This window comes from Amyelois transitella, chromosome 25, assembly GCF_032362555.1.
Source record: "Amyelois transitella isolate CPQ chromosome 25, ilAmyTran1.1, whole genome shotgun sequence".
Lineage (NCBI taxonomy): Eukaryota > Metazoa > Arthropoda > Insecta > Lepidoptera > Pyralidae > Amyelois > Amyelois transitella.
Window position 1 is genome coordinate 980,239 of NC_083528.1, and position 19,827 is coordinate 1,000,065.

General features: G+C 36.3%; 3 protein-coding genes across 3 annotated transcripts in view; 1 reads left to right on the forward strand and 2 right to left on the reverse strand.

Moving 5' to 3' along the window:
• LOC106142768 (zinc finger protein 579) overlaps positions 1-19,827 on the forward strand; it is a 44,050-nt gene that overhangs the window by 13,505 nt on the left and 10,718 nt on the right. The window lies entirely within an intron of this gene.
• LOC106142750 (retinol dehydrogenase 12-like) lies at positions 6,725-7,752 on the reverse strand. The gene has a single exon (XM_060951571.1). It carries the CDS (start codon positions 7,724-7,726, stop codon positions 6,746-6,748), a length of 981 nt encoding a protein of 326 aa, XP_060807554.1. The 5' UTR covers positions 7,727-7,752; the 3' UTR covers positions 6,725-6,745.
• LOC106140026 (retinol dehydrogenase 12-like) lies at positions 8,921-10,018 on the reverse strand. The gene has a single exon (XM_060951444.1). The coding sequence runs from the start codon at positions 9,992-9,994 to the stop codon at positions 8,921-8,923; it is 1,074 nt and encodes a 357-aa protein (XP_060807427.1). The 5' UTR covers positions 9,995-10,018.

The window sequence follows — 19,827 nt, forward strand, 5'->3', positions numbered from 1 at the left end:
TATGTGAACCCAAGAATACTATGAGGTACGTTTTTATGAGACACAATTTCATACGATTTAAAATCGATGTGATATAACTTGTTCGATTTGGATGTAATTTTTGGTTTGAAATGTGAACTTTTCGAATCGAATTAGAGACGTCTTGGGTTTCCGTTTTTTAAATTACTATACTATGATTACAATCAGTCACTTTACACTTTGGTTTACATAAAAACTTCACTGGTCTATAGCACTATAAATTATAAGGGTTTACTCATCCCAATAATCCACTGGGATGCACATGTACGCGATCCTGACGTAATTCTTCGGGCACCTTCTATCCTTTACTCCGACCCTTACAATCTTCGCCTCCTGGTCCTTATTTTCTGGCAAAACCATTCGCTTCTTCCTGTCGTAATTCAAGCAGTTCCCGCAAGGCACTAAAGGGCCTATAACGGCCGGTAGGACTGGTAGAGAATTGGCTCCTTTAACTCTATCTGTTAATTCCCAAACTGCCTCTCTTTCCGACTCTATTTGTTCTTTGTTGCACGTGCATGTGTCGTCTAAATCAGCTCGAACTAAGGTTAGGATGGCAAGCGTTAAAAACAGTTTGAACGCCATCTTGCTGCTGAGAAATCTTGCTTGTGAATGATCGAAACAGGTAGTTACTACGTTTTTATACGGGTCTTGGGGGGTTCTGCTGTGAGTCATAACATTAGTGTTGTAGGTCAAAATTCGCTAAGTGTACTTTTTGTAGATGTATTTTTTATTTTATTCTGAATATGTTTGTTTGTTTGTAATCTCTTTATTGTACAATAAAATAAATATAACACAGTGTAAAATAAATATAACAAAACAGTCATTTGATAAAAATAATATGTACTTACAATGGTCCAATCGGGATATCTTCCAGTCAACCAAAATATGAAAGAAAGTCCATAATCAAATCTGAAAGTGATTTAATATTTCAATAGGGGTTATTTTTCAATAATTTTTGTAAATTTTTAATGTATGAAAAAACCACTGTGTAGATTTCGTAACGTGACGTTATAACGTTGGTAGGTTTTTGTGTAATACATTTTTTTTAAACTTACAACCCGTCTGTTTAATTCTTGTTTAGACTTGATTTCAGATTGATCAATATTACTTTTATTATTGAGGCGTCTTGGAACATATTCCTAAAATCTTTAGTAGTCATTTGTAATTTATCTTTATCACTTTTCACCTATAAAGTCTTGTGTAATACCAAATTAGTTTATCTTTCGTAAATAAGCATTTAATTAATTATGAAAATAGAAAAACATAGATATTACTTATAAAATATTCATAAATCATTGGGAAACTAATGTGACATTTCAATAATAAATTAAACATAATTATAAAATAATGGGACATTTAAAAAATAAATTAAACATAAATGTTATGTCAATGGTCCGAAAAAGTAAACTTAGTGAATTATTTATGTCTTATCGGTCTAATGACGTGCAGTATTTGCGTATATTGTTTTTAATTGGAGGTAAAATATAGTTTGTTAGATGTCCATTTAGGTCACTGCTTCATTTCAGTTGCCAATACATACATACATACATATGGTCACGTCTATATCCCTTGCGGAGTAGACAGAGCCAATAGTCTTGGAAAGACTGAATGGCCACGTTCAGCTATTTGGCTTAATGATAGGATTGAGATTCAAATAGTGACAGGTTGCTAGCCCATCGCCTAAAAAAAGAATCCCAAGTTTGTAAGCCTATCCTTCAATCGCCTTTTATGACATCCATGGGAAAGAGATGGAGTGGTCCTATTATTTTTTGTATTGGTGCCGGGAACCACACGGCACAAGTAGTTAAGTTGCCAATATAAATGCAAATGTCCGATTTTGGATTCCTCAGGAAACTTGCATACACTGATTGTGCAGGTTTCCTCACGCCCTCACAATAATAGCGTCAGTCGTCTAAAACTAATGTACATGAACTTAAGAAAGAGTTTTTGGCCGGGGTGAGATTTAAACCACTAGGGATGATGACGAGGTCTTAAAACAATATTAATTATTTAATAACATGATAGAATACACGTAATTAAATACGTTACGTAAATTTTTAGTTTTAATTTTGACACCCTATACGTTTTATATTCTTTCAAAGTACGATGGGAAAGTCCATTTAAAAAATTCAAAATTATTTAAAAATAACTATGCCAAGAGTAAATAAATAAAATTTGGAATAACTTTTATTAAGACATCATATCCATAAACGGAATAATTAAGGTAGCTGCCATGCAAATGAAGTTCATGACGCGAACAAGTAACTCTAGTGTGACGTCACACTTGAGTAGCGTTTTGGACTAGTCCAAATTATGTGTTATGTTACTTCGTATATCTCAGGTAGTTCATTGTTTATTGATGCCATTATTTGACCCAAGTTTTAGTTGTTGTGAAACCAAAACAAAGAAAATTTGTCATCATGCCTATTTAAAAATTGGTTACCTGTTAACAAGCATTCATAGAGTTTATGACTTTTATTCCCTCTCTTTTTGTCACTTATGACAAAATAAGTGCGCAAGGATTGTGGAATGTGGGAAGATAGTCTCTGCCTACCCCTCGGGTAAAGAGGCGTGATTTTATGTATGAGCAGGAGGGCGCACTAAATACTACTTTAGGATGGTGATATTATACATATGTACATCACGTCACGTCTATGTCCCTTGCGGGGTGAACAGAGCTAACAATCTTGAAAAGACTGAAAAGCTTAAAGTATGTCTTCATGATGGAATTTAGATTCAAATAGTGACTTTTTCTAGCCCATCGCCTACAAGAAGAATCCCAAGCTTATTAGCCTTTTCCTTAGTCGCCTTTTACGACATCCATGGGAAAGATATGGACTGGTCCTATTCTGAAGTAAAGGGTTCTAGACTATAGGAGGTGTATAAATATAAAATGAGAATTTGAAAACACTACTTTCCTTTTTAGAGTAGTCGGGCAAAATTATATGGTACGCGGTCTTTCCGGCCCCTAATAATAAAACTGAATTGTAGTTTATTAGTTTGTCATACGTCTACTGATGGTGGCTGTTTATATTTTTTTTATTGGCTTGACCGACGCCATTTTGATTGAGTGTCATAATGATTTATTATTATTAGTCACAGAATTAGTTTTAATTATCAATAGGTTGTTTCATTCGTATAGTTTAATTTATATTAGTTTAATTTAGCTGACGGCCTCTGTGGCGCAGCGGTAGTACCTACGCTTGTCTGTGACATCGGAGGTCCCGGGTTCGAATCCCGGCCAGGGCATGATGAGAAAAGAACTTTTTCTGATTGGCGTGGGTCTTGGATGTTTATCTATTTAAGTATTTATTATAAAATAAAGTATCGTTGAGTTAGTATCTCGTAACACAAGTCTCGAACTTACTTCTAGGCTAACTCAATCAGTGTTATTTGTCCCGTATATATTTATTTATAGTTTAATACATACATACAATCATGTATACATCCCTTGCGCGGTAGACAGAGCCAACAGTCTCGAAAGACCGATAGGCCAGCATTCAGCAGTTTGGCTTAATAATAGAAGTGACATTACTTTTTTTTTTTAAGTAAGAAAACTATTGATGTAGTAGCAAGAGAAAACCGATATTCTGCCTATCCCTGTGGGCAACACGTGTATGTATTTGTTAACTTATCCCATGAGAAAACCTAACCAATTTTTCAGGTACGTCGCCGACCTTCGAAACATTCACGATCATGTAAAATCCCATGTCGTATTGTAAGGGAATACCGTGGCATCGCTATTAGCGCGTAAAATACAAAACAATTTATCCAAAACGTATTACCTATATCACCGAAAACAACATACATATATACATACATAAAATCACGCCTCTTTCCCGGAGAGGTAGGCATAGACTACCTCTTTCCACTTGCGACGATCTCTGCATATATCCTTCGCTTCATCCATCGTTTCGGGTACTTTTGACCTGACCCTTTACCAGGACGTCCATAATTTGATCAAGATACGTTCGTCTAGGTCTTCCCACTCCGACCTTTCCCTCCATATTCTCTATGTATATCTGCTTAGTCAACCTGCTTTCATTCATCCTCTCCACATGACCGAACCATCCTAACATACCCTTTTCTATTCCTGTAACTACATCTTCTTTCACATCACAACATTCCCTTATCACGCTGTTTCTTATCCGGTCACTCAATTTCACACCCATCATACTCCTTAACGCTCTCATTTCCACTGCATTTATTCTGCTTTCGTGCTTCTTTTGCCATACCCAACTTTCACTCATACATTAATGCCGGGACCAACAGTATATTTAATAATAATATTTAGTAAGTATATTTATTGGAAAACATTTATATCCTAAGAAAGTATTGCCCCGAATCTGGTAATAAAAATTTCTCTTCACGTACTTTTATATTAGTATATTGCAAATATTAATCTAGCACACATGAATATATACGTATACTTTTGTACAAAAATCTTAGAAGGCGCCCTCTCCAGTAATTAGTTTAACAGTGTTGGAGCACCCGCCTTCCCCCACCACCCTGCGCACTCAAACGTATCTATATGTATGTATGTTTCGATGTGTGGTGTAAACTATTAAACGAGATTCGGGAAAAGAAACGGTCATTATTTGCCGCAGTACGCTGTGTGTGTGTTTGTATGATTGATTGGCCGTTTGTTCGGGATGGATTTTTTGTAATGTTATACGTTTGTCGTTCCCGTGGATGTCGTAAGGCGACTAAGGGGTAGGCTTATAAACTTGGTACTCTTGTTTTAGGCGATGGGCTAGCAACCTGTCACTATTTGAATCTCAATTCTATCATTTAGTCGTACAGCTGAACGTGGCCTATCAGTGTTGTCAAGACTGTTGCCTCTGTCTTCTCCGCAAGGGATATTGACGTGATTATATGTTTGTCAATGTACGATTTTATCGATCACTTAATTAAGAATTAACCCAGAAAGTATCCGTGTCAGGAAAATATTTTTATTTGCGATTTACTCGTAGTACCTAATCCACTTGTAAAAACCAAGAGACATTAGTAATAACTTCAAACTCTTTTCAGAGAGAAAAGCACAGACTTAATTGTTTTACTTGCCACGATTGATAGTATTATTATATATTTCTGTATACTTCCGTATTTATAAATTTTTTCATGCTAGCTGCTCAGGTAGAGATACTCAATTGACGGCCTGGCCTGGATGTTGTGAGTAGCGACTTTGTCTACCCCGTAAGCGATAAATACGTAGTATGTAAACTGGAGCAGGAATTAAACCTGTTTACCATTCCACCAATGGTGATGCCAATGCCAATATGTCCAAGATGGCGTCGGTTCTAAGTAAATTAGGGGTGTTAAAAATGTTAACTTGAGACGGGTTCGACATTTCTTCTGTGAAAGAACAGTAAACAACATAAATATATATGTTTTTAAGAATATTTTTGATTAGCCGTCCGTCCGGGTCCGGGCAAGAGAAATACTTATTTGTAAAACTAAGAAGTCCCCGCGAAGTTGCGTGCGTAAATGTTTTTTGGATTTTGAACTACCTCATATTCCGTATTTCATAAAAGATGATCCAATTTTTTTTTGGTTGTGGAAGCTTATAAGTCAAGTTGTTAAAGCGTGGTGAGTTGACAAACAGACTCAAATTAAAATTATCATATTAGTATGTTATAGAAGTACGGATGTGGATGTACGTCAGATAATTATGCATATTGCCATGATGGCATAATGTGTTTATGCAAAAATTTTGAAAAAAAAGGTCAAATATTTGAATTCGTAATATTATAAAGAGTATCATCACTATCACTATATATGCATTATAAATAATATTATTTATCCCTCTATTTTCACTATCTGTATACATACATACATACCATCACGCCTGTATCCCATTGGGGTAGGCAGAGACTATGGAATTCCACTTGCTACGATCCTTACAGACCTCTCCCGCTTCCTCCACACTCATCACTCTTTGCATGAATGCGCTTATCTTGAAAAATTGTGGAAAGGCTTTATTCCAGTCGGAATTGTTGGAAAGTTTGATTTTATTTTATGATATACAAGGAGAGTGTGGAGGGAAAGGTCGGGGTGGGAAGACCTAGACGAACATATCTTGATCAAATTAAGGACGTCCTGGTGAAGGGTCAGGTCAAAAGTGCCCGAAACCGCCGAGCTTGCATGAAGAGAGTTATGAATGTGGATGAAGCAAAGGAAGTATGCAGGGATCGTGGCAAGTGGAAAGAGGTAGTCTCTGCCTACCCCTCCGGGAAAGAGGCGTGAGTTTATGTATGTATGTATGTATGATTTATAGGTAATGTTTATACCTATAATATATATTACATTCTAACAGTACACTACGGAAGCAAAAAAAAAAATGACACTCAAACCAGATCTTCAAATTTTCAATCTAAAATTGTCTAGATAGTTAAAGATATAACCGGCACTAAGGCAATAGCATAGCGCGCGTGATGCCGTTTTTTATCGCGCGATTAACTATCGCTATTGTAAAGGCATACCCCGGGCTCCTCTCCAGTGGGGTGAGGATGCAACCAGGACTAAAGCCAGGAGGAAGAAGTAACTATTGCTATTGTGACATACTAACCCCGAAAAAGAAAGAAAATCCTTCATAATTCTTGTGTAATTTTTCCCGAACTCTTTAAAAGTAGTTACTAGCAGAGTATCAAGTTAAATACTTAAATTTTTTTAATCTGTTCATAAAACAAAAATAAAAGAATAACTATAATTTTTAATATCAAAACTTTTATTCGTATTTCGTTAATTCAACACTATTATTCCACACCTTTTCTACAAGATCATTGTTTTTCGCTTTTTTTGACGGCGAAGTAATTTTACAATCAACGAAATATTCACCAGAAATATTATCTAAATCTGGACTAACGCAAAGATGTATTGTAGTTTGGGCACCTTCTTTTGGGTTCTTAAATAGGATGTTCATGATTGCTAGGATAATATTCTCAAAAATTGGATAAAAATGATTAAAAAGATTAGTTTTAACTGGGCCAGGGTGTAAGCAATTAACTGTTACACCTCTAGGCAGTCTTTTGGACAAGGCTTTAGTCCAAAGTACATTGCACAATTTACTATTAGCATATTTAAATAAGATGTTGAGATATAAATTATTCAATCCAGCAAGATCGTTGTCGTCAAAATAAGAGGCTAAATGAATGCAAGAAGAAACTATGACTATTCTGCTTGGCTTACATTTTATCAGCTTCTCTAATAATAAACTTGTGAGTAAGAAAGGTCCCAAATGGTTGATTTGCATTACATTGTTCATTCCATCTTCAGTGATTTTATCAGCACCAACAAAGCCAGCGTTATTCACTAAAATATCCAGACGATCAACAGTTTTGTTGAAATCTTCAGTGAAATCTCTGATACTCTTAAACTTTGACAAATCTAAATGTTTATATTCCACATTAGGATTCCCAGTTGTAGATTTGATATCTTCGACAGCGATTTTAGACTTCTGCTCATTACTGCTAGCAATTATTACTCTTGCTCCTCTGCTGGCTAGATCTCTAGCTGTTTCTAATCCTATTCCCGAGTTTCCTCCAGTAATAAGTGCCACTTTATTATCTAATCTCGTTGTACATTTGCATGTACCTTTCTTCGGCTCGATGAATATCCTCCAAGCGATGGTAAAAACGATTACAAATAATGAAACGCTTATGATTACTTTCACCAGGCACGTAAAAACAAAGAATAGAACCTCCAACATGGTGGCGCGTTTGAAGACTGATTAAAGTCGAGCCTCACGTAAGTATAATATAATTGTATGCAAATGTTGTCACTGGATTGTCGTTTTGTAAATAATCCAAACAGAATTCTTGATAGTCGTTGATTGACATTTTAGTTTTAAGCAGTACCTATTGTTATTTATACCCGTGTGGTTTTGGCCACTTTAGAATACGAACACTCCATATTTTCTCAGTCAATTAAAGGTTATAAAGGGAAAAAGTTTTCTGGTAATACAATCGTTTCTACGCTGGTTTGATATTGGAGAAAAAGACGTAATGTGTGCTAGCTGCTTCGTAACAGTCTTGAAAAGACCGAAAGACCACGTTCAGCTGGTGCGTTTTGCTTGCTTTTTTGTTTTGCTGGTGAGGTGCCCGGTTAAAATACGTGATGTGAAAAAAAAGGGACAGGTTCAAATCCATAAATTCAATCCAGGTATTAGTTATAAAACTAACCGATGCTCTTTTAAAAAAAATACAAATTTAGAATTACCCTTGATACACTAATAGTTGGTGGTAACCACGTGGTAACTAAAGGAATTTTCGTAGAAGTCTTATTTGTCACGCCTGTAAAAGTTTGGTGAGTTATAAGGTCCATTCTTAATTTTAAGACCAAAGTACCAACACTGAGTTGAGTTGGCAAACGAATGAATATGAATGTAATTACTCACTTCCCAATAAGGTCATTATTAGAAAATGGCCGTACCACTTCGTTCTAGATAGACTTAACTGAACAACATACATACATATAATCACGTATAAATATGGTGCATGTTAGTTTTGAGCCTAACTGCACATACATACATATAATCACGTCTTTATCCCTTGCGGGGTAGATAGAGCCTAAAGTCTTGAAAATACTGATGGGCCAAGTGCAGCTGGTTAGTTAGTTCAGTTGGATAAAGACGTGAATATATGTATGTATGATAAGGTTAACGTGGGTTGGAAATAAGACTTAATTTCATTGTATGTATGTCATACTTTATTTTCCTATGTAATTTACTACAATGAAGTCGGTTTAAAAAAACTGCAGCAATATACAACTTACGAGGCTGACTGCAAAATACATTGTTTAACGTTTTTTCAATGAAATTATATACTTAATTTAGTACCAACAATTAATTTTATAACCATATACTTAATTCAGTACCAGCAATTAATTTTATAAATAAAAAATACTATTTCGAACTTTTCAATCGGCTTAAAAGCCGAGGATCACAATTAGTCGTCTTTTGAATCAATTTAATAGTGTCATTCCAAACTTTATCCACTAGATTATTATCACTCGCCTTTCTAGACATTTGACTAACTTTACAATCAGAAAAATATTCCCCCGACACGTTTTCTACGTCAGAACTCACGCACAAATGAATTGTTGTTTGTGCACCTTCTTCTGCATTCTTGAAAAATGCATACTTAATCATTGCCAATACTGGAATTCTTATAACAGGATGAACATTGTTGAAAATGTTTGTATAAACAACACCAGGATGCAAGCAATTCACTGTGACACCACTAGGTAATCTCTTTGACAAGGCTTTAGTCCAAAGCACGTCACATAATTTACTATTGGCATATCTAAACCACATAGTAGCGTTGTCCTTAAAAATAACATCGTAACCTTTAATTTTAACGCTACAAAACAAGTCTTTCAATCCAGGTAGATCTTCAGGATCGAAATAGGAAACTTGATGGGCACAAGAAGTAACAATGACAATTCTACTCGGTCTTGATTCAATTAACTTATCAATAAGTAGAGATGTAAGTAAAAACGGCCCCAAATAGTTGATTTGCATAACTACATTCATTCCATCTTCAGTTATAGTTTCTGCACCGGCAAAACCCGCATTATTAACTAAAACATCTAATCGATTAACTGTTTTCTTGAAATCTTCAGCGAATTTTGTAACACTTCTGAATTTAGATAAATCTAAATGTCTGTATTCGACGTTTATGTTTCCAGTTGTAGCTATGATATCTTTAACAGCTAACTTAGATTTTTCGTCATTAGAGCTGGCGATAATTACTCTTGCTCCTCTCCTGGCTAGATCTCTTGCTGTTTCTAATCCTATGCCTGAATTTCCACCAGTCACGAGAGCCACTTTGCCTTTGAGCTTCGTTTTGCATCTGCAGACACCTTTAGTTGGTTCGAGCCATAACTTTAATACGATAACAATAATAGTAGCCGTCAGGGCGACGTATAAGAGGATTTTTGATAAAAATGATAACACACAACAAATGTTAACAAACATGATCACAAAATTGATCACACAGAATGGAAGTCAACACGATACTGCAGTTTAATGCAGTATCTTGTAATTATCATGACATAAACGCAAGGCATGCACTTTTGTACACTGGTTCACCTTAGAATATAAATTACCTGCTTCGCTTATTAAAATAGATTTGTTGGTGTTTATTTATAGGTTTGTTTCTATTCACGTCACGCTCATCACGTCTTATTCATTACGGGTAGACAGCGCTAATAAGAGCCTCGAAGGCCACGATAAGCTGGATGATTTAATCATGGAATTGCGATTCAAAAATTAGTTGCACTGAAACTTGTTGCGGATAATAACTGTATTATTTTATTAGTTTCGTATATGAAGTTAAAATCTAAATGTGTTATAATATTGCATTGAATTAACCAATTTTTTGTAGAATAATTAATTATATGCCTTTTTGGGATTATTGACTCTGCCTAGATATAGACATGAATATATATATATATACTAAAAATTATTTTTTTTTTACCTAGATACCAACCCGCGTGAAAATTACCCTGTTCCACCTCGTACTCCAGGCAAATTTTATGAAAGAAGTCTAGTAAAAGACGGATACGCATAAGTTGGGGATTTTCCAGGCAAGAGCGAATTCTATTTGAGCCTCCGTGCACCATTTTAGGCCTTGCTTACCACCAGGCAGATTGTCGTCAAGTGCACTCAAATCTATAATAATAATAATAAAAAAACAAAATAAATAAACAAACACACTTTTACATAATATTAGTATGGACAGTAGTTCGCAATTATCAAATTTCATTTATCATTAAGCGTCATTTATATTAGACTGACTCCGTCCGCGTGGAATAGTTATCTTGGGCATCATTGAAGCCCGCAAGGGTGAATAATTTCCCCCGTTTTTTTCCACACTTTCCATTATTTCTTCGCTCCTAATATTTGCAGCGTGATGTAATATAGCCTAAAGCCATCCTCGATAAATGGTCTATTCAACACAAAAATAATTTTTCAATTAGAACCAGTAGTTCCTGAGATTAGCGCGTTAACTTACAAACAAACAAACTGTTCAGCTTTATAATATTAGTATAGATTTAGACCAGTCTGTCCTGTTATCTGGGTTCGGTAGGTTCGTGATACGAGTTCTCTGATTATAAACGGACACACTGACCCACAGAGCAATTTAGGACAGTCACAACACAACCTGGTGCTATCCCGTGCAGTTTGTAAAAGCCGATCAAAGTGAAGGCTAGTTATCTTGGAGATTATTCTTTTAGGCGATAGGTTGCACACTGCTTTCGCTTCATCCACATTCGTTCGTTAATTCGTTTATCTGAAATATATTTTATATGTTTATGTAATAATACGTGCCGTGTGGGTCCCGGCACCTACAAAAAAGAATAGGACCACTCCATCTCTTTCCCATGGATGTCGTAAAAGGCGACTAAGGGATAGGCTTATAAACTTGGGATTCTTCTTTTAGGCGATGGGCTAGCAACCTGTCACTATTTGAATTTCAATTCTATCATTAAGCCAAATAGCTGAATGTGGCCATTTAGTCTTCAAGACTGTTGGCTTTGTCTACCCCGCATGGGATATAGACGTGACCATATGTATGTATGTAATAATATGAATGTTTCATGTTTCATATCCGTATTTTTCTTCTTCCTACTGACTTTAGTACCAGTTGCATCCTCACTAATATGCCTTTGACTATGGATTCTGGATTGGATGAGTCAGGTTTTTACACGAAGCGACTCCCATCTGACCTCCGCAACCTTTGTAAGGCAACCTAACCCGTATTGGATCGATCATGGTTACACATCCAGTCGCCTGAATGTGCAGGTTTCCTCACGATATTTTCCCTCACCGTAAGGGCATCGGTTAGTATTCAAACTAATGTACATAACTTTGGTAAATGGCCGAGGTTGGATTCGAACTGTATTATTGTTTAGTTATTATTAAAACTCAACTATAATATACCTAGCATGCATTTTGCGGTGACGTAATGTTGACGTTAAGGCAAAGGTTTTGTTATTGCAACTGCGTACGCGCAGTGACCCATTTTAGTCTTCTAGTATATCCAGTGTTCATCCTGATATTCCATTTGGTGTTGGTTCAATTTAAGAGATCACCCCTTACACAAACAATTCCTCTTTAAAATATCAGTCTAGATAAAAATAAAAATGCCGTGTGGTTCCCGGCACCAATAAAAAAAAAATAAGACTACTTCATCTCTTTTCCATGGATGTCGTAATAGGCGACTAAGGGTTAGGCCTATAAAATTAAGATTCTTTATTTAAGCGTTGGGCTAGGCTATTTGATCTAAATTTCATCATTAAGCCAAATAGCTGAACGTGGCTTATCAGTCTTTTGCAAGAGTGCTGGCTCTGTGTACCCTGCAAGAGATATAGACGTGACTATATGTAGGTATATAAGTAGTGTAAAAATCGCTTAAATAAACTAAATTTATATCTACCTAACTCAATCTGTGTAATTTGTCTCGTATATATTTATTTATTTATATGCAATAAGAAGTCAAAAAATACTATTATCCAGATTATGTTTCATAGTTTAGGTAGCTATATACCTACATAGGTGGGTAATATTAGTCTTAAACTACTTAGAAACATGAGCACAAACTATGCAATTAATTAAATTACATCTTACATCGTGTTTTCCTGTCGCTTAATTAAAAAAACCGGCTAAGTGCGATTCGGACACGAAGGGTAAATCAACAGTTAAGTTGTCTGAACATGCTCAAATAAAGTTCTTAAGTACTCTCTTTCTCTTTCCCATGGATGCGTAAAAGGTGACTAAGGGATATGCTAATAAACTTAAGATGCTTTAACAATCATACAATAAAACATAATATGCAGTCAAATTGAGAAGCTCTTTTTTGATCATTCATTCATTTAAATAGTCACCTTGCGGGGTAGACAGAGCAAACAGTGTTGAAGAGTCTGATAGGCTGCGTCCAGCTGTGTGGGTTTATGATAGAATAGTGACAGTTTGGTGGCCCATCGCCTAAAATAACAATACCAAATTTATAAGTCCTACCTATCACTACCTATCACTTAGTCGCCTCTTACGTCATCCATTGGAAGTGAGATGAGTGAACTCTGGAAGTGAGGACCACCCCGGTCCTATTCTTTATTTATATTAATGCCGGGAACCACACGGCTCTTTTTTCAAGTTAGTATAATTAGGAAAACCCGAAAGCATTTCATGAATATCTTGAAGGTTTTCTTACTATCTTAAAACGTCAACACTTCTTGTCGGTCAGCATACATCACAGTTAACAACGGAAAACTAAATATTTATGAGAAACGAACCCACAGACAGCCAATCGATTGTCTCATAAGCCTTAATTGGAGACTTTTCGTCCGTACGGGAAACCGCGGATGCGGCAAAATGGCGGTAAATTCAGGAAAATGGCCGCGTTCTTTTTTCTGGCATAGGAATGTTGGGTTATACAGCCATGTCTTTTGTTTTATTAGTTTTCGGATTAAGATTACGCGGGTTGTTAAAGGCGAAATCTTATTATCGTGTGCGAGTAATTCTGAGACATTCCACACATTTACATGCCAATTATTTTTTTTATTATTGTCAACTAGTTTTGCCCGCGATTTCGTTCACGTGTTTACGTTTTAGGCTGAAAGGTGTGTGAGAAATGTGCCCGAACTTGTTGTTTCTTTAAATTATATAGATAACTTATTGATTAGTTTTTATTAACGCAAGTATGTATATAAAACCAAGGAAAAGAATGTCAGAGCCGGTTATAGTACACAGCTGATTGTAAAAATGTGAAATTTGCTCTGTAACCTACATTTGGGACTCTAGGAGAGTATTGTTTTTTAGAATTCTCATGAGCGAGGAAAAATATTTTTGTGCATACGGATTTACGGATTGAAATTATCTCCTCCGAAAGGAGCGATTGCCAGTTATGCAATTTCTATAGTCTATGGTCACCCCATACAAGAAAATTTATTTGTATTTTCCCTGATGCGTACAAAATAGCCGAAGCCTATCTATCCAATTATAAACCTTAATATCAGCGACTCATCACGGAAATAAAACTTCCTATACAAATATAAGTAGTTTGGAGTCTCCCCATGGACTGTGCGAGGGAGACGGCAACAGCCGACCTTTCAATTTTCGCCCGGCGCGGCGTTTCTTATTTAGTTTCGCGCAAATTATCTCCAATTCTTCATATTATTAAACATCTAGGGGGGACGGCAACTAGCGGGCGCCCCCCCTAGGGGCCTAATGACGAGCGGTCAGCGCCCCTCCCAGTCCGAGGCACTTGTTTCTTCTAAAATTTTTCCCCCAATTCTCTTCGTAGACGTATATAATTAGAAGTTTGCGGGTGTGCGTGTAAGTTTGAGGTTATGTGTGTGTGTGGACGCGTCCGGGTGGGGCGCGTGTGTGCGTGTGTAAGTCCGGTTATTAGTTTTCTTGCGAGTTCTCGGATGCTTTTGTTGGATTTCGATAATTTCGCGACAACGGCAACCATGGGGTGGCGGAAAAAATCAATATGGAATGAATATGTTCCGTAACTAGGCGTGTTATTAACGTTTTTGTCTTTAAGCGAATGGAACTGAAGGAAATTTACTTCTCTACATATGTATATTTATATAAGAAAGTTTACCTACTTAAATTAATAGGAGTAAATTTCTTGTATTGTGCCGTGTGGATCCCGGCACCAATAAAAAAAAATTAGGACCACTCCGTCTCATTCCCATGGATGTCGTAAAAGGCGACTAAGGGATAGGCTTATAAATTTGGGATTCTTCTTTTAGGCGATGAGTTAACAAATTGTCTCTATTTGAATCTCAATTCTAACATTAAGCCAAACAGCTGAACTTGGCTTATCATTCCTTTCAAGATTGTTGGCTCTGTCTACCCTGCAAGGGATATAGACGTGATTATATGCACGTAGATATATATATACTTATATATCTACCTATTTCTTCTTCATCTTAGAGTTTCTCGACGTTTTATTTTCGGGGTACCCTATGCTTTTAAAAATATTGAAATAAATAATTACGATGTCGGGTTGCAATTCATCACGTCTTTATCCCTTACGGTAAATACAGAGCCAACAGTCACAGGACGCGGAAGCAACGTTAAGTGTGATAGTGACAGTTTGCCAACCAAACCCATCACCATAAAAATAATCCCAAGTTTATATTATGGTCCTTTCAAGACTGTTGGCTCTGTCTACCCCGCAAGGGATATAGACGTGAACATATGTATGTATGTATGTTATATTATGGTCTTTGGTTTACTTTCATTGATTTTCTTTGACAGGCGCGACTTTATACCACTGTTTTAATATTTCAGATTTTTTTTTCTATCTACTGAGGTGGTAGAATAGAATAGAATAGGTTTATTTACAAAATTGAATACAACATACATACATATGGTCAAGTCTATATCCCTTGCGGGGTAGACAGAGCCAGAGCCGGGGTAGTCTTGAAAAGACTGAATGGCCACATTTGGCTTAATGATAGAATTGAGATTCAAATAGTGACAGGTTGCTAGCCCATCGCCTAAAAAGAGTCCCAAGTTTGTAAGCCAATCCCTTAGTCGCCTTTTACGACATCCATGGGAAAGAGATAGAGTGGTCCTATTCTTTTTTGTATTGGTGTCGGGAATCACACGGCATCATTGAATACAAGGTATCACTTATTGACGTCACATCACTTAAATCTAATTATAACTACTACCGCTTCCAAAGCGCATGTGTAAAAGAAGCGGCGGAACAAACTACACTGCAGCAGGTACAGCTGTTCGTTCTGTCTACCCCGCAAGGGATATGGACGTGATAATATGTATGTGCGTATGTAACTCAGGAGGTTCTCAAATAGACAGGATCTTATTAGAAAAAATCTATAAAGAAAGAAATAATATGACTTCCACCCTTCGGATCATCCATCTCGTTTGTGGCAACCCATCCTGATAGACGGTGACCCAAACACCTATTTTAATGTCGGGGGTTAAATGTGGATTTTCCAATACACAAGACTTATGCCCTAAGCTTGAGAACTATGCGATGCTTTCAGGAAATAATGTAACTGAATGTCTACCAAACAACTTTAGCCAAAAATATTGTTTTTGTATGTGTATGTATGTTTGTAACGCAATAACTTTCGAACCGTTGGTCTGATTTTGATAAAATTTTAATTTTAATGTATGATATGTCAATATTATTTCTAATTTCGTGTGACATCGAATTGGTTGAGTTGTTTTTGAGATGTTCACAATTTTGTAAAAAAAAATTAAGTGTTCGCGAGATCTATGTTCGAGACGAACAACTCACTAGTCTATTTTTGTGACAAATTATGTCAAAGTCGGGATAGTAATTGAGTTTATTCATTACAAAAAAAACGAGTATCTTTTTACTGTTATATTGTTATTTTGGATTTAAAAAATCTGTTTAACAGATCTTAATTAACTACTATATTCCTGTACCTTTATAACAATGCAATAAGGCAGATAATTGAATAGCTTTTCATGTCTTAAGTGGGGTCACAGATGTTTTGTCACTGACGACAGTAGACGTGCCGCGTCACGTCTTTATCCCTTACAGGGTAGACAGAGGCAATAGTCATAAGACAGGCCCCGCTCACAACCACGGAATTGACACTTAAGAATTATGTATTAACAAGTTGCTAGCCTTTAGTAAGAAGTCTCGTCTTTATCCATCACAGGGCAGACAGAGCCAATTGTCACAAGACGTTCTGCTGGATGTCCCAATATATCCTTGTTCCCCTGGTTTAGTCCCGGTTGCATCCTCACCACTCTGCAGAGCTCAGGATAATGCCTTTGACCATGGATTGGGTGAGTCGGGTTTTTACACGAAGCGACTCCCATTTGACCTACGCAACATTTGCAGTAAGAGCATCGGTTAGTTTTCAAACTAATCATTGGTACATGGCCGAGTTGGGATTTAAACCTGTGCCTTTTTGCGTATCTCGCATTATAACCAGGCACCTTACCTATTCGACCACCGACGCTTCTATGTCCACACTGTAAAACTGTACTAAAATCGGTTACCTATAACCTTTTGTTAACAGCTTCAAGCATAAACGAAACGCATCAGACTTATAAGCTGCTAGTGTCTTTGTGTGAATTAATTTTAAAAAGTTAAAGAAATAATGATCCCACGAAAACGGATAATAAATGAGATTTTCTGTTTAATGCGGACGGAGCCGCTGGCACCAGCTAGCTTTAAACAAGAATGGAATACCAAAGACAGCAATTTGTGAAATAAAAAGGGAATCCATTTCGTGAACTATTCCCTATTTCCTCCCCGCCATCGCGGCGTCGACGTAACAAAATAAAATAATAAAACTGAAAAAATAGTACATCACAAAAATAAAATAAAGTAAAATGAAATAAAAGACATGTGAGTAGGGTTGCCATGGCGCGTGTAGAATTCGGAACGGAATTCTGATTTGTTTGATCATGTTTGTTTAATGTAGGTAAATGTTTGAACACAAACACTAAAATATAATATCTTAGTAAGGAAATTACAAATATCTAAAGGTTTTTGTCTCGACTTATCGAAATTAAAAGTAAAAAGAAATTCTTAAAAAATTTATAGATTTACTGTTTTTAATTATTTTCTCCCAAGTCCCACGAATACAGTTGTCTTTATCACTGAAGTCATAAAGAAATATAATTTATCTTTTACTTTTTGACGTTGAAGGATGCAACCGGGACAAAAGCCAGGATTGACGTTCGACACAGCGACGACACAGCACTAAGTACCAATCAAATTGTGGCGAAAAAATATTTATTTAATTTAATTTTTTTTTGATAACTTTCGAAACATCGCTCTGATTTTGTTGAAATTTAAATGGTATGTAGGATCTGTCAATAGAATTTCAAAGTTCATTGGGCATCCAACTGGGCGAAGTCGTTTTGAGATATTCGCAATTTTCTAAACAATAATCACAATCATTTATTCCTTGAATATGGTAACAGTATAGGTCTTAATGATTAGTATTTTAATTTATTAGTTTTAATTAAAAGTATTCACGATGTCTAAGTTTGCTGCGAATAACTGGTCCTAACACAAAATCAAAAGTTAAAAAATAAAAATAATAAACCAAAAAAATCCTAAATTCTGGTCACCCCACGCATGAGCGAAAACGCCCTACTTTCTACACAGCACTCACACACGCGTCTTTCGTCCAATTTATAATATTGTTTTCCTTAGGATATATTTTTTCACTAGTGTGGGGGAGGGTGGCACCCCCCACTCCCCCCCCAGTTATTATTAAAGACGAACGTACGCACACATTCTTCGGGCCAAGTGTGATTAGATTAATATGGTTCGTGTGTATGTATGTGTATATCTTGGGTTAGATCTCTAAGCCTGGGATATTCCTATGATGTATCGTCATTATTTTTGCGATGGGAAATTTAATTACTTCCCCTTATATATATATTATATAGGTATATATTGTCATATGTCACTGATTACAGGCCCAAAAGTGAAGCCGAGATTTGTTATAGGCTATTATTGAATTGGTATCCAATTGTATAACAAAATATGACTTACTAGATCAATTTATAAATGATCATGACAATTCTAAACGGGAATCCAATCCGCGACCTCAGGGTCATGAAAACATTGCCTGTGCCAAGCGACACTCGATCCATAGAATACACAAGTACCTATTTCATGAAGGTACCTAATTCCTCACCTTTTGTGCATTGGTCTAATCAATGTCTTGTTAATAAAGGAAATACATACACTCATATTAAGTCTGGATGGACAGACTATATAGTCACAGGTCAAATGTGTGACTTAAAGATTGAGATTAAAAATGTATGTTTAATTTATCGACAAGACGAAGAATACTTACTTAGAAAAAGGTCATTGGTATAAGTGTGATTTTAACTTAGTCCCTTACGATTACGAGTCTGATACTTTAACCACTCGTCAATAAATGTTCACAAAAGCCATCGATGCTAACAAAAAGTATAATATTTTACGGAATCAGTCGTGTATGTTGGCAATGTTGTATAATTTATATCGCTCATACGCGGCGGTATCGATCGCAGTCCAAATTTTTATATCTACCGCTGTTGAGTTTAAAGATAATGCGATATCAGTAAATTGAAACTGTACATATGTATGTATATACTAGCGGCCGCCCGCGACTTCGTCCGCGTGGAATCACTCCCGCGGGAACTCCGGGATAAACAGTAGCCTACGTGTTATTCTGGGTCTTCAGCTACCTACATACCAAATTTCATCGTAATCGGTTCAGTAGTTTTTGCGTGAAAGTGTAACAAACATCCATACTGACATTCTGACATACTCACAAACTTTCACATTTGTAATATTAGTAGGAAGTAGGATAACTGGCGAGTTTTTACGCGGCAAAAGTATTGGACATTTTAACTTACCGATTCGACCATCGACGCTCTGTGATATATAACAATATTTCACTAAAATGTTTGAAAGAGCCTTGAGGGAAAATATTTAATAAAATCCCGACTTGGAATCACGGAGTAAATATTAAAAGGCTGTGTTATTTTGTACAAAAGTCTGGAGTTTTCAGTTGGACTGGGAATATTGTTTTATTAGAGGCCGCCCGCGACTTCGTCCGCGTGGAATCAATCCCGCGGGAACTTCGGGATAAAAAGTAGCCTATATGTTATTCTGGGTCTTCAGCTACCTACATACCTACCATACAAACATTGTAATCGGTTCATTAGTTTTTGCGTGAAAGAGTAACAAACATACATTCTGACATCCTGACATACTCACAAACTTTTGCATGTATAATATTAGTAGGATTTTTACTAAGTAGCGGGAGCGATGA